Source organism: Paralichthys olivaceus, chromosome 16 (assembly GCF_024713975.1).
Source record: "Paralichthys olivaceus isolate ysfri-2021 chromosome 16, ASM2471397v2, whole genome shotgun sequence".
Classification (NCBI taxonomy): Eukaryota; Metazoa; Chordata; class Actinopteri; order Pleuronectiformes; family Paralichthyidae; genus Paralichthys; species Paralichthys olivaceus.
Genome location: NC_091108.1, coordinates 577806 through 592327, shown reverse-complemented (window position 1 = coordinate 592327; position 14522 = coordinate 577806). Strand labels below are relative to the sequence as shown.

At 45.5% G+C, this 14522-nt stretch overlaps 1 protein-coding gene across 7 annotated transcripts in view; it reads right to left on the bottom strand.

The window, feature by feature from the left end:
• Positions 1-607: 607 nt before the first annotated feature.
• rasal2 (RAS protein activator like 2) overlaps positions 608-14522 on the bottom strand; it is a 44684-nt gene continuing 30769 nt past the window's right edge. For 4 of the 7 annotated variants that reach the window (XM_069511356.1, XM_069511353.1, XM_069511358.1 and 1 more), the window contains 13 exons: positions 12445-12598; positions 12083-12181; positions 11044-11598; positions 10550-10694; positions 8735-8879; positions 8252-8491; positions 7175-7376; positions 5957-6156; positions 4776-5742; positions 4485-4625; positions 3725-3927; positions 3343-3430; positions 608-1262 (listed from right to left, as the gene is read on the bottom strand). In XM_069511356.1, the coding sequence (XP_069367457.1) occupies positions 1095-1262; positions 3343-3430; positions 3725-3927; positions 4485-4625; positions 4776-5742; positions 5957-6156; positions 7175-7376; positions 8252-8491; positions 8735-8879; positions 10550-10694; positions 11044-11598; positions 12083-12181; positions 12445-12598 (3307 nt within the window). In that variant the 3' untranslated portion in view covers positions 608-1094. Of the gene's footprint in view, positions 1263-3080; positions 3112-3342; positions 3431-3724; positions 3928-4484; positions 4626-4775; positions 5743-5956; positions 6157-7174; positions 7377-8251; positions 8492-8734; positions 8880-10549; positions 10695-11043; positions 11599-12082; positions 12182-12444; positions 12599-14522 lie in introns of all 7 variants that reach the window. The other 3 variants (XM_069511357.1, XM_069511355.1, XM_069511354.1) reach the window with 2 other exon arrangements.

Genomic DNA, 14522 nt, shown 5'->3' with positions numbered 1-14522 from the left:
CACAGGAGAGGAGCCTGGTAGCTGAAGGTTCTACCTCCTGTTCTCCTCTTACAGACTCTAGAACCCAGAGTGGGAGCTGGTTCCACAGGAGAGGAGCCTGGTAGCTGAAGGTTCTACCTCCTGTTCTCCTCTTAGACTCTAGAACCACAGGAGAACCTGTGTTTTGGTAGTGAACTGATCTTTCTGGATGACATGGTGTTATCAGCTCTTTGACATATGAAGGTTTGATTGTTAAGGTTTAAATGTGAGGAGCAGGATCTTGATCTTCTGGATTTTACAGGGAGCTGATGTAGAGAAGACAGGAGTAATAAGATCTCTCCTTCTACTTCCTGTCAGCACTCTGCTGCAGCACTTTGGACCAACTGGAGACTTTTCTCAGACTTCCTGTGACGTCCTGATAATAAAGAGTTAATCTAGTCTAGAGAACAAATGGACGAGTTTCTCAGCGTCCTTCTGAGACAGGATGTTTCTAGTTTTAATCCAGAGTAATGATCCAGATTAACATTTAATCCAGGGAGATTATCTATAGATTTATTTTGTGTTTACTCCAAAAGAGGTTCATTCATATTCGTGATGTAGAAATGAATCTGTTTCCATGGAGACGAGAGGTTTTCCGGCATCTTTTATTCTCAACATGTGACAGCAGACAGGTGTGACCTCTGACCCTGATCGCTCAGGGGGCGGTTCAGTAGCAACAGGACGAATAAATAAAGAGTGAAAACAACTCGTCAGATAAAAACACAGAAACGTTTCACTCTGAAAAAAGAAGATGAAACAAAACAAGGTTCAAATAAAAACAATAAAAAAAGTCTTAGAAAAACTCGAGTTTCTTTTGGTTCGTTTCTTCTTCGCTGTGCTTCTGGAAGGCTGCGCACACACACACACACACACACACACACACACACACACACACACACACACACACACACACAGTCTGAACTTATCAATGCTTCAGTATTTACAGTATTTATGGATTCTCTCTCTCTCTCTCTCTCTGTTTGATCGTCCGAAGAGCAGCGGATGGAGGTGAGGTGGGCGGAGTCAGGGGCTTTAAGTCCCACCCACCCCCTTCACCTGGTATTCCCCTCGACCAATCAGCAGCTGCTGTTCCTGAACTCTCCGTTCTCAGTGATGGACAGTTTGGTGGGGTTGCTGGGCGACAGGCCGTTGTGGAGGGGGGGGGTGCTGTAACGCTCCTTCACCTGCGTCAGCGCCAACATCAGCCGTGAGTTCGCTGCGTCCAGGGACCCGATCCTCTTCTCCTATTGGACACAAGAGGACGTTAGACCGACATTTCAAAATAAAAGTTGGGTTGGTGATGACTCAACTGTCGAGTTGAAACCACATAAAGAATTAAACAGAAAATGATCATTATTCTTGAATTTACATCAGAAAACACTTCATGTAAATCAGGATGTTAAGACCCACAGATCAGATTTTAGATTTTAATACATTTAATTAAAAAAACTTCATTTAAGAACAAATTTACAATTTTATTAACGTTTCTAATTTTTAAAAATGAATTTACTAATTATTCAGGTTATTTTTTTGTTACGATTCTTATTTTTTTGAAAAAATATATTGTACATCTATTCAATAAAACTTTTAAAAATATAATTAAATATATTTTTCACAGATGAAATTCAAATGTTTTAATTATTCAATATATTATTTTAATTGTCACTCGACTGTTCAGATAATCAATTAAAACATTTTAAATCAGTAAAAGATCATGTGATGTGGTTTTAAACCGACAGGAAGTTTGAGAGCCACAGGCAGAAATAAAAACAGCCCAACAAAATAAAAGCAAATAAAAGAGAAAGTGAGACTGAAGCTGAGCAGGAAGTCGGAACGAACAAGCTTCGATTCACCTGCTAAAAAACAAACAAATAAAACACCTGAGCGGTTTTACATCATCGCCTCGTTTTATTTTGAAAGAGAGGAAGGGGGTGGAGGGGGTGAGGCAGCAGCCAAACGCAAAAACGAGCGAAACAGCGACACACCTGAAAACTTTATTTAAATCAACACGTCGACATCATTTAAACACGATGTAATCAGATGAACACGATGTAATCAAATTAATTTGATGTAATCAGATTAACATGATGTAATCAGATTAAAAAATGAACACGATGTAATCAGATTAACACGATGTAATCAGATTAATTTGAGGTAATCAGATTAATTTGATGTAATCAGATTAATTTGATGTAATCAGATTAACATGATGTAATCAGATTAATTTGATGTAATCAGATTAACATGATGTAATCAGATTAAAAGATGAACACGATGTAATCAGATTAACACGATGTAATCAGATTAATTTGATGTAATCAGATTAATTTGATGTAATCAGATTAACACGATGTAATCAGATTAATTTGATGTAATCAGATTAAAAGATTAACACGATGTAATCAGAATAACACGATGTAATAAGATTAATTTGATGTAATCAGATTAACACGATGTAATCAGATTAATTTGATGTAATCAGATTAAAAGATTAACACGATGTAATCAGAATAACACGATGTAATAAGATTAATTTGATGTAATCAGATTAACAGATTAACACAATGTAATCAGATTAATTTGATGTAATCAGATTAATTTGATGTAATCAGATTAACAGATTAACACGATGTAATCAGATTAACACGATGTAATCAGATTAATTTGATGTAATCAGATTAACAGATTAACACGATGTAATCAGATTAACACGATGTAATCAGATTAATTTGATGTAATCAGATTAACATGATGTAATCAGATTAATTTGATGTAATCAGATTAACAGATTAACACGATGTAATCAGATTAATTTGATGTAATCAGATTAACAGATTAACACGATGTAATCAGATGAACACAGGTTTTGATTTAATCTAATTTGTACTTGAATGACTGAACTCTTATTTTGAAATAAAGAGACGGTTAATAGGGTGATTGCTGTGACGTAACTGCTCTGTGATTGGCTGACAGGTGTGAGGCGTGGTCGCCCTCTGAAAAGGGTGTTTGGGGGGGGGGGGGCTGGGTTGGTGGAGGGAGGGGGAGGGGCCACAGTCACTTGCCTGATTGGTTAATTTCGCGTCCGTTACTGACCTGAAATCAAAAGTTCGTCACTGAACACGCGACAAGTTCAAACGCTTAGAAAGACGCTGTGGGCGGAGCTTAGCACCCAACCAACTTCATAATGATGCAGCTGTCAATCATCACTGATTGTTCAAGAGGTCATTTACAGAAAAGGATTGTGGGTAATTCTGAAGAAGAATCCGAATCACAGACAATGTAAGAAGTTTGTGTGGGTGGAGCTACAAGCGTTGATGACCGTACCTGAGCGTCGATGATTTTCTGTTTAGCTTCAATCACCGCCTGCATCTCTGCGTGGTCACGCTTTAACTCCTCCTCCACCGCCATGAGCCTACACACACACACACACAATGAAACATGGTTAATATGATCAAGTTCATCCATTTTTTTCTTAAACTAGTCAGAAATATCAACATCCTGTTTGAGCTTTTCACAATAAAAGTCCTGTTAAGAAACAAAGTTTCAGTTCACTCACTTTATTTTGAAACAGTTTGTCAGGAAGTTTGTGCAGACGCATCAAGTGAATTTTTTAGGAAATAAAAAAATTGTAAATAACAGCAAACAGAGCAGCGCAGATGGGAGGAGTCTGTGCTAAGTGGTGCAGATGGGAGGAGTCTGTGCGTACCTGCAGATGATGCTCTTCATCTGATTGTCCTTCTCCTCCTGCTGCCGTCTCAGTCGCTCCTCGCTGTCCTCCAGACGGTTCTTATACTCGAGCAGCAGCTTCTGCATCTGCTGCTCCTGAGCCAGCAGCCGCCGCTCGTACTCCTCCAGACGCCGACCGGAAACTCGCAGACGCTCCTTCAGCCGAGATATCTCCAGCTCGTACTGTGGACACAGGGGGGAGGGGGGAGGTCACAAGATCCGCCATCAGGATGTAAACAGACGCATCAACTCATCTCTTCAGGTGTAGATGATTCATGAAGCGTGAACTTCCTTCCGCTCTGTGATTGGTCGACTTCCACGGCTCCATCAAACATTTCAAACGTCATAAAAAAACAAAAGTTAAATCGATTACATGTTCTGTCTGGAAATAAAGATGGCGACAGAATAGGCCACGAACCTCTGTCAAAGATTTAAGTTAGTTCTTCTCACACTGATGTTTGTTCAAGTGTTCATGTTTCTGATCAGCTGACTGACTAACTAACCGGTTAACTAGCTAACTAGCTAACTAACTAACACACGAACCAGCTAACTAACTAACTAAGTAACTAACTAATTAACTAGCTAGCTAACTAACTAACTAACCAGATAAGTAACTAACAAGCTAACTAACTAGCTAAGTAGCTAGTTACTAACTTATTATATAACTTATTAGCACAGATGACACCTTGCTGTGGAGGTCATCAATTACAACAGTTTGTCGACCTGTGATTGGTAAGTACCTTCTCGGTGCTCCGCCCCTCCTCTCTGCTCCTCTCCCCTCCTCCCTCCTCCTCTTCGTACTGGCCGTTGTTGAGGACCCAGGCCGCCGTCCTCTCCACTGGAGACATCGCCACCGCCACCGCATCCACCGGAGACGCCACCTGAAGCAACCCAGAGATATGATGTCATAATTAGCTGAGGGAACCAGAACAAAGCCCCGCCCCCCCATACCTGCCTCGGACACACAGGTAAACCTTCAAGACGTAAAATCATGTGACGGTAATATTTGATTTCCTGGGTTTTAGCCTCACCTGTGGCGGTTTGGTGGCACTTTTTGGAGGCGGAGCCATGTTCTCCACAGAGCAGGTTGACTGCTGATGGTTGACGTGGCTGACGGTGGGTGTCGGCTCAGTATTGGCGCTGCTGCTGCTGCGTAACGACGCACTGTGTGGGAGAGAGCGTGGCGTCCTGGCACCAACCCCTCCTCTGCTCTGCTGTTCCACCTTGACGATGTGGGCGGTGCCCGCCGTCGTGCTTTGACGAGGGATGGCAACTGCTGTGGCAGTGCCGGGCGGAAGGTCAGGCAGTGCGTGGCGGCGCGGCGTCGAACACTCCTCGCTCTGCGTGCTCCGCCTGCTGCCAAGCTCGTCCAGGCTGCTGTTGGACGGCACTCGACCTTTGACCCCCACCTGGCTGCCGTAGTCATCAGAGTTGCTGTGGCTGTTGTGGGAGCTCTCTGTGCTCAGGTTCTCTGAGCTGGAGTCCTGCCGCAGCGAGTGGGCGGAGCGTGTGGACAGGCTGTGGGCGGGGTTGCTCAGGTGGTAGACAGGGTTCTGGAAGGACAGTGGCTGCAGGCTACGCTGTTGGCTGACGGAGGGATGCAGCGGCCGCCTCACCTGTGGAGCGCTCTGTGGCTGGCCGTCTCTGGCCGACGCCTTAGGCTGGTGCGGCGCTGGCTGGGGGGTCAGGGGGTTGGAGTGGGGGTAGGTAAGTGGGGGTGGGCCGTGTCCGAGAGAGGCCTGGGAGCCGACCCTGCTAAGGCGGGGTGGGGCCTCGTGGTGCGGTGGGGGCCCTGCAGGGGCGTGCGGGCTCTGAGCGTCCTGCAGGTCGACCAGGGAGATGCTGCGTCCGTTTAGCAGCAGGTTGTCTCGCTCCTCCTGATCAGAGAAGCTGCTGTGGATTGAAGGATGCTGCTGAGCCAGCAGGGGGCGCTGACCTCGAACATGACCATCCATCAGATCACTGCACGGAGACTGAAGGCTGCGGACCTCACAGTGACTACACGCACGCACACACGCACGCACACACACACACAGAGAAAATGTTTCCATGGATACAGTATTTTTATTTGAACCAGGTTAAAACACTAAAGTGAGTCAAACATCGTTTTCTGACCTGAACCCTCAGATTAATCAATAATGGAGGATTGTGACCTCATCGACATGTTTACGTCTTAATCTGTGAACTTTCCCTTCAGAGCTCCTTCCCTCACCTGTTGGTGGGGTCCTCAAAGATTCGGTGTAACCCTGACGACAGGCTGCCGCTGATGTTGTGGGCGGAGCTGTGGTCCTGGAAACGCCGCAGCTGCTGCTGCACCGGCGTCGGGGCGGCAAGGCAGCGAGAGATATCTCCCAGAATCCTCGGCAGTGGGCCCAGCTTTGCTACGGTGGCCTGCAGGAAGGAATTTTCACCCTGGGGTCGGTGTGTGTGTGTGTGTGTGTGTGTGTGTGTGTGTGTGCGTGTGTGCGTGTTTAAATGGAAGCACCAGGATGCAGCGGTGTTGGGAAAATGGAACCACAATGGTGGCAAAGAAGAGTCGGCCAGAGAGGAGGGAGAGGAGAGGGGAGGGAAGGCAAACATGAGGGAAACGTAATGGAAACAAAAATCAAACCAACTAGAACAACATGCTGCTACTGAACAGAACCAGGATCAAACACAGCAGAGTCATGCTGGGGCGGAGCTCCGACAGGGGAGACAGGTGAGACACAGCCAGGGGGAGGGTCCAGGCAGGAGGGGGTTGGGCCATGCTGCTTTTATGAGGTTAAATGAAGTCAAGTGACCTCTGCTCCTGATGTTCCTCACATGTTCACATCACACACACAGAACCCATCGACCACTGACCAGCAACAGCCTGATGTGTCACCTCACATCTGACCAATGCTGTAGAGGAGGCGTGGCTCCTGTGACCTCAGCAGGTCACCTGACTTGCCCGAGTCGTGTTAATGGTTGATTTTATTTTTGTGCGTTCGCAGCAGTTTGAGTTTCCTCAGTGTGACACACACGTTTGTACTTCTATCTTAGTGAGGACATTCATTGGCATAATGCATTCCCCAGCCCCCCACCCTGACCATCCAAACTAAACCCTAAACCCTTAACCTAAACCCTTAACCCTTAACCTAAACCCTTAACATAAACCCTTAACCTAAACCCTTAACCTAAGCCCTTAACATAAACCCTTAACATAAACCCTTAACCCTTAACCCTAAACCCTTAACCCTTAACCCTTAACCCTTAACCTAAACCCTTAACCCTTAACATAAACCCAATTCTAACCCTAAAACCAAATCTTGATCCCCAAACCATTGAAGGGGGGGAGGGGTCACAAAGTGAGGGCCGGCCAAAAATGTCCTCACTCCGTATGTTAAAAGCCAAAACACACACACACACACACACACAAACACACACACACACAGTGTCTGGGTGTTGGTACCTTGTCGAGCTGTGACACCACCTCCCACAGCAGAGCGTGCAGGACTGACAGCTCGCGGCCGAGGTCGATGTAACCTTCGAAGCCCGGCGTGTTCGATAGAGTTTCCGGGTTAGAGATCTCTGACAGGAAACGCATCATCCCCGCCCACTCGTGCTCCAGAAAGTCGTTCATGAACGCCATGTACTCCTCTTTGTTTCCAAACCTGCAAGCAGACATTATTTATTTATCGTCTACTTTGGTCCATGTCCCATCAGCTAACATGGAGGACGAGGAGGGTCTATGACCTATACTGCAGCCAGACACGGGGGTTTAGCCTTTGACGTGGACATGAAGCCATAACTTGACCTTTGACCCTGGCGGCTTGTTTTGTTCCCTCCTGTTCTTTGTTGCCCTCTACAGGTCACACACTGTACCTACACACTCCAGGGCGGTAACGCCCCCCCACACTCGCACCCCACCAACAACCCATTGAGACATTTAAGACAATTTGAGAAATATACAATGATTTACTATCAAAACTATGAACAGTCATAACAAATCAAATATTATTATGTATACATTACAACATAAAACTACACTAATACTGATCAGGTATATTATTCTAAATGACTTCACGATACATTCATAGTATTATTAATTGTGATTTATTTGGTAGCATTTCGTAGTGACTGATTTTACTAGTTGCATTAGTGCAAAGTTAGGTTTGATAGATTCTGAGTGAGAGCTCAGCTGCTCACACACTCGACAGGACGTCCACTCAACTGACGCACGTGATGTCATTAACGTGACGTGATGTCATTAAGGTGACGTGATGTCATTAACGTGACGTGATGTCATTAACGTGACATGTAAATGAACCACAGGAAACCGCCCCCGGCATGATAATAATGATAACCACACCTGGATCCTCGTTCATGGGCTCTGTCATCCAGCTTTCACCCAAAATCTGTTCACTTCACTGCGTCGCTCTGTGTGAGTGAGTGTGGGCGGGGCTGGCCCAGGACACATGTAAGGGAACACTGCACTCAGAGCTGCGTGTGGGTCAGGAAGTGACCGTGTCGACCTGCAGGTACTCACTTGGTGAAGTTGGCGAGGTTCTGGATGACTTTGGCGATGAGCGTGAGCGTGCGGGATGTCCGGTTGTCGGGATATTCCTGCATCAGGTTGAAGAGCGACGGCGACATGATGGCGGGGCAGAGGAAGCGCAGGAACAGCGAGGCACTGATCAAACGCTTGCTGATGTCCTGCTGGTGGCCGCGAGCGACACATTGCTGCTTCCACGAAGCGAAAACTTCCTTCAGCTCCCGAGGAAACACGCTGAGGAGACAGGAAGGAGAAAGACGTTCTTCTGCTGATTTACTACGATGAGAATCAGCTGTTTTACATTTTCTATAAATACATCATGAAACTAAATATAAAACCAAACAATAACAATAATGATGAATGTTCCTGTTGTTCTCTCTCTATGAAACTAACGAACCCCTGAAAGCCTTTCATTAACACTTAATCTAAAAGAATGTGTTTGAGCAGACACGTGAGTGTGAGCTGACGCTGTCGCACCAGTACGAGTTGATGATCTTGCAGAACGCCAGCTCGCAGCACATCTTCAGGTTACTCTGATGTTCAGCCAGATCACTGCCAGAGCAACGACTGGAATCAACCTCACAGTTCTCGTCCGACTCGTACAGAGCTTTAATGAACTCGCCTGAGGACGGAGAGAGAGAGAGACATATGGACAGACAGACAGACAGAGAGAGAGAGAGAGACAGACAGACAGAGAGAGACATAGAGACAGACAGAGAGAGAGAGAGACATAGAGACAGAGACAGACAGAGAGAGAGACATAGAGACATAGAGACATAGAGACAGAGAGACATAGAGACAGAGAGAGAGAGAGACATAGAGACATAGAGACATAGAGACAGAGAGACATAGAGACAGACAGACAGACAGAGAGAGAGAGAGACATAGAGACAGACAGACAGACAGAGAGAGACATAGAGACAGAGAGACATAGAGACAGACAGACAGACAGAGAGAGACATAGAGACAGAGAGACAGACAGACAGACAGAGAGAGAGAGAGACATAGAGACAGAGACAGACAGAGAGAGAGAGACATAGAGACAGAGAGAGACAGTCAGAGAGAGACATAGAGACAGAGACAGACAGAGAGAGCGACATAGAGACAGAGAGACATAGAGACAGAGACAGACAGTCAGAGAGAGAATTTGAGACATCATTCACATCTAACATGTTCCACCAAACTTCAGCCTGACTGACGCTGCTGCTGATGAAGATGAGGAAGAAGAAGATGATGAAGATAAAACAATAAATGTACAAAAATAACTTCCTGTCAAAATAAAAGACTGAACCTGGAGACAGCAGCAGCGGACTCTTTACCTGGCGCTCCACAGGAAGTGAAGATCTATTCTCAGACACGGTGATAAAAATAAATGTAACGACGTGTTTGAAGTCTCTGACTTTTCTTCTTCTCTTCATGCAGCTGACAACGTTCACTCCTTCGTCTGAACTATTTGAAAACACTTCTGACTGAAGACGATGAAGATGATGAAGATGATGCAGCAGTCTGATATAAATCTGCTTACGTTCTCTTTATTTAGTCTCTCGGGTCGAGCTGCAGCTTCATATGTGAACATATAAAGTCAGAGACGTCAACTACAACTCCCAGGGTGCATTTCACCAACAGACAGCTAATCACAGCCCTTTGCCTCCAGATTGGTCCTGGATCTGGATCCCATTCAGGACTCTCTGAACCAGATCGTGTCCATCAGTGGAATCTCTGTGATCGAGGTCGTGATGTTGACGAGAGCGTCACACAACAAAGCTGACAGGTCACATGGTCACCAGCTGGTGTTTCTGTTATTACACATGTGTATAACTTTAAAGTGTCACGTTCGGTCCAATCAGCTGTTTAACTCTGATCCTGGATCAGGTTCTGTCTCTTCTCCATGGCAACAGCATATTTAGAGATAATATGTGAAACAGGAAAAAAACTGTTACTACTGTTATCATTATTACTATTATACTTTTAATATTATTATTATATAAATACACTGTACTATGTCAACTACTATATATATATATATGTGTGTATATGTACACACTATGAATTTATACTACTGCATGTTTCTTCAAATTGAGCTTATGAGGACGACACCACTGTTAAATTCTAATTATTGTTTATCAGATATTTCATTGTGTTAAACTCTGAACACATCATCGTCATCATCGTCATCATCATCATCATCATCATCATCGTACACACCTCCCCTGTTCTTATCCTCTGTGTCGTCCTGTCTTCAGACGTAAACAGTAACAATAAAGTTGGGTTGAAGTTGAACCGGTGACTCACCGAGCGCGTCGTGCAGGTATTTCTGTCCCACCAGCTTCAGATACTCCTCGATGGCCTTGGTGGCCAACGTGTTCTCCCTGAAGATCAGGACGTCGTGGTCGGCACATCGATCCACCTCCGACATCACTAGGTCCGTCAGGAAGTCCTGAGGAAGAGGAGGAGACGACTCATCACGTGCACGACCTGAAACACTGCATGTTATACTGAGATTCTTTTTTTAAATTCTTATTCTTATTTAATATTATTTAATATTTTCAACATCTAACCTCAGTTCACACTGTTACTGATTCTCATTCAAACTGAAATATTCAGTTCACATTTGATGAGATCAACAGAATGTGCGTCTGATTTATTTTTCATGAAGTGTTAAAATAACTCATATTGATTCTACGATTATTTTGAAACTTGTTTCTTTCTGTTTTCAGTCTTTGTGCTAAGCTAAGCTAGCCAAGCTTTCCTGTCGTCTCAGATTTTGGCGGGTAACATTTCCTGACCTTCGCCCTCCCGGTGCTCTGCAGGATGTGGACCAGAGCGCAGGCCATCTCCTCCTTGTTCTTGACGCTGATGACGGGCTCCAGCACCGAGCACAGCATGGTGTAGTTGTTGGTGATGAACTCAGCGAACTCCTTGTACTGCTCCATGGGCAGGATGGAGATGGTCTGGAAGCGGGACTTTATGCGGATCGATGGCCCCCCTCCCTTGGCCTTGCTGGTGGTGGGCGTGCTGACCGGGTACCACTTCTCCACAAACTGCCGACCCGTCACGCCCGACACCGGGATGTTGACCAGGCCCACGTAGTTGTTCTTGTCCTTCTTCTTCTTCTTGTCCACGTCGCGGTAGATGTGTACGGTGACGCTGTGTACAGCTGGCAGGCTGGAGAAGTCGAAGTGCTCGCCCCAGAACAGGCTGTCGTGACGGGTCTTGCTGGTGGTGCGGGCATAGAGGACGTCGTCCAGACACAGCTCACAGAAATATTTCTTCTTGGGTGGCAGGTCTTTGGCTTCGATGATCCACAGTCGCAGCAGGTTCTCCGCCCGTCGACAGTTGTCCTGGAATCACAAGTGTTTTTAACTATGAGGATGAAAATTAGTTCAACTTTTACCATGATATGAAAAGAAATGACCAAAAGAAACGCCGTGTTATTAACGGAAACATTTCTCCTACAACATCTGTGTGTTTCAGGTTGTAGAGTTTTTACCGTATTTAAAGAATGAAACTGAATCACCAGCCCTCGCTTGTATTTCTCCACCAACCAGTGCAGTTTCAGATGTTACTGACATTTCATCACAATAACATCACTGTGACCTTTGACCACTGGAATCTAATCAGGTCATCTGTGAGTCCAAGTGAGAGTTTGAACCAAATATGAAGGAATAAGCTCGAGGTGTTTTTGAGATATCATGTTGATAATAATGGGACGTATGGATGGACAACCTGAAAACATGTCTCCGGCCACTGGGTGTCACCAGAGCGGAGGCAGAGGATAAACGAGTGAATCTGAGGAACTTATAATGTCCCACCCGTCTGTCTCACCTTGTTGGGCTGAATCGTCCTCCGCAGGTTTTCCATCCACTTGTCTCTCTCTGAGGCCGAAGTGCAGCTGAAACATTTACTGCCGCCTGAATACGTCACCTGAGAGGGTGAGGGGGGGGGGGGAGAGAGAGAGAGAGAGGGAGAGAGAGAGCATGAAATGACCTACGTTAAACTAAAGACGACAGGTAGTATGTAGAAAAGTTTAATTTTTCTTTAGAGCAGATTTCAACGACCTCTGACCTCTACAGTCATCAACAAAGTATTTTTCTCTTCTCACTATTTTACATTCACTGATTTATTAGATCACATATAGGTTTCTGGGCTCTGATTGGCTGAGCTGATTACTACTTAGTGTTTGTCACCTCGAAGCAGAACTCCTGTCCCAGAATGCTGCAGTGCAGAGGTTTGATGAACACGTCCTCCTCCATGCTCAAGTCGAGAGCCTCCACCGCGCTGCCTGGGCTCAGCAAAGACTCATGGGAAGTCGACTCCTTCAGCTTGGGGAGCCCACGAGACCTGGACGACAGGAAGGGAAAAGAAAACATACGTCAATGAAAAGCAAGTTTATGGAGGAGGAAGGTAGGAAATAAACCGAAGTGTTCTGGTGCCTTGACAGCGCCACGAGATTCACCGAACTTCCTGGGAGAGTTTGAGCTCGTCACCACAGACGCCTGCTGTCGACAGTGAAGCAGGAGAAGAGTAATACCTACGAAAAACATCCACAGAGCCAGACAAGGGGCGTTCCCCAGAGCATCCCTCCTCCGCCACCTGCTCGACTCCCCCCTGCTCCCACCGTCCTCCCACCTTGACCCTTCGGTAGATGGCAGCTTCACTGAGAACACCACTGAGCAGTGTATCGCCTTTATCAAGCCTCCCTGTAGTCCAGCAGGCGGTAAACAAGGGGCTGGGACAGCCAATCGCATCAGACCTGTGGGGGCGTTTCTGTGGTAACAACCTCTGCAGGGAGCTTAGGTGCTAGGCAGCAGTCAGTGATGCATCGAGGAGCAAGGCAGGTGTTTAACTACAGACCAGTCTCAGGGGATGTATGGAGGTCAACTGAACAACTACAGCTTCATGAAGAGAAGAAGATGAAAGTATGACACTTTCAAAATAACTGTCAATATAACTTCACTAAGGTGTCAGAATAAAAGCTCTGTTTTCGAAGGAAGGGAGGTAAGAAAGAAGGAAGGAAGGAAGAAAGGACTGAACGAGGGAAGGAGAAGGAAGGAGGTAAGGAAGGAGGCATAGAGGGAAGGATAGTTGTAATAGTTCTTTTACTCTGAATCATTTTAGTCCACAGGAGACAGATCATGTGACACTGAAGCTTTTCAGGAGATCACTCTTTAATTCAGAGAGTGTGTGTGTGTGTGTGTGTGTGTGTGTGTGAGTGTGTTTGTGTGTGTGAGTGTGTTTGTGTGTGTGAGTGTGTGTGTGTGTGTGTGTGTGAGTGTGGGTTTGTGTGTGTGTGTGTGTGTGTGTGAGTGTGTTTGTGTGTGTGAGTGTGTGTGTGTTATGTAATGCTGGATTAGTGGACTGAGATCAACTGTGATGTCAGACTCGTTTCACTGACATAACAAACTCATCGACCAATCAGACATGAGGCTGAATTTAAAACCTGAGATTTTCATGTTTGAGAAAATTAAACTTCAAATTAAAACGATCTTTCAATTGGACGTAGCTGTCCCTCTTGGATGATTGACAGGTCTGTTCACGAGAATATAAATGTTATTTAATTTAGGGTTTCAACAAGTTCAATTTAATTTGAAATGATATGAAGGGGTTGCTCATGAGTGAAGGTGAAGCAGTGGAAACAGTGAGAGTTTTATTAATGAGCCGTTGGAAGATGCTGCTCTGACAGTGTGACGACAGACGAAGACAGGAAGGGCTGGTCCCTGCATTAGGACAGAAACCTGATCCAGTCACAGGAAGCACTTACTGACCACACACACACTGATACAGTAAAGAAGCAGAGCATCAGGATGCTCCCAAAAGTAAAACTAAAATCATCTCCACTGCCCCCTGGTGTCTGGCTGCAGAAAAGGACATTAACCTCCTCCATGTTAGTGGATGGGACATGGACCAAATTAAAAATCTAAGTTTAAATAAATGTTTGTCAAAGATGTTCCTGTCATTTCAGCTCGTTCTTCTCTCTGATGTTTGTTCAAGTGTTTCTGATCAGTTCGGGTTGAATCAGTTATTTGATGATATGAAAACAAGACGTCATGATTGACAGCTGACACTGACACACTCATGATTCACTGAGCCTCTCGCTGGGCTGCACCTTGATCGCATGGCTCCAATCCACGATCACCACAGACTCTGACTCCGTCATCACCATAAAAACGGAAGCGTTTGAATCAACCGTCATCCTGACGTCACCTGTTGGTTTGTGAGCGGCTGTTCTGAAGCCTCCAGTTTCAAATTGTGTCCAGCCCCATAA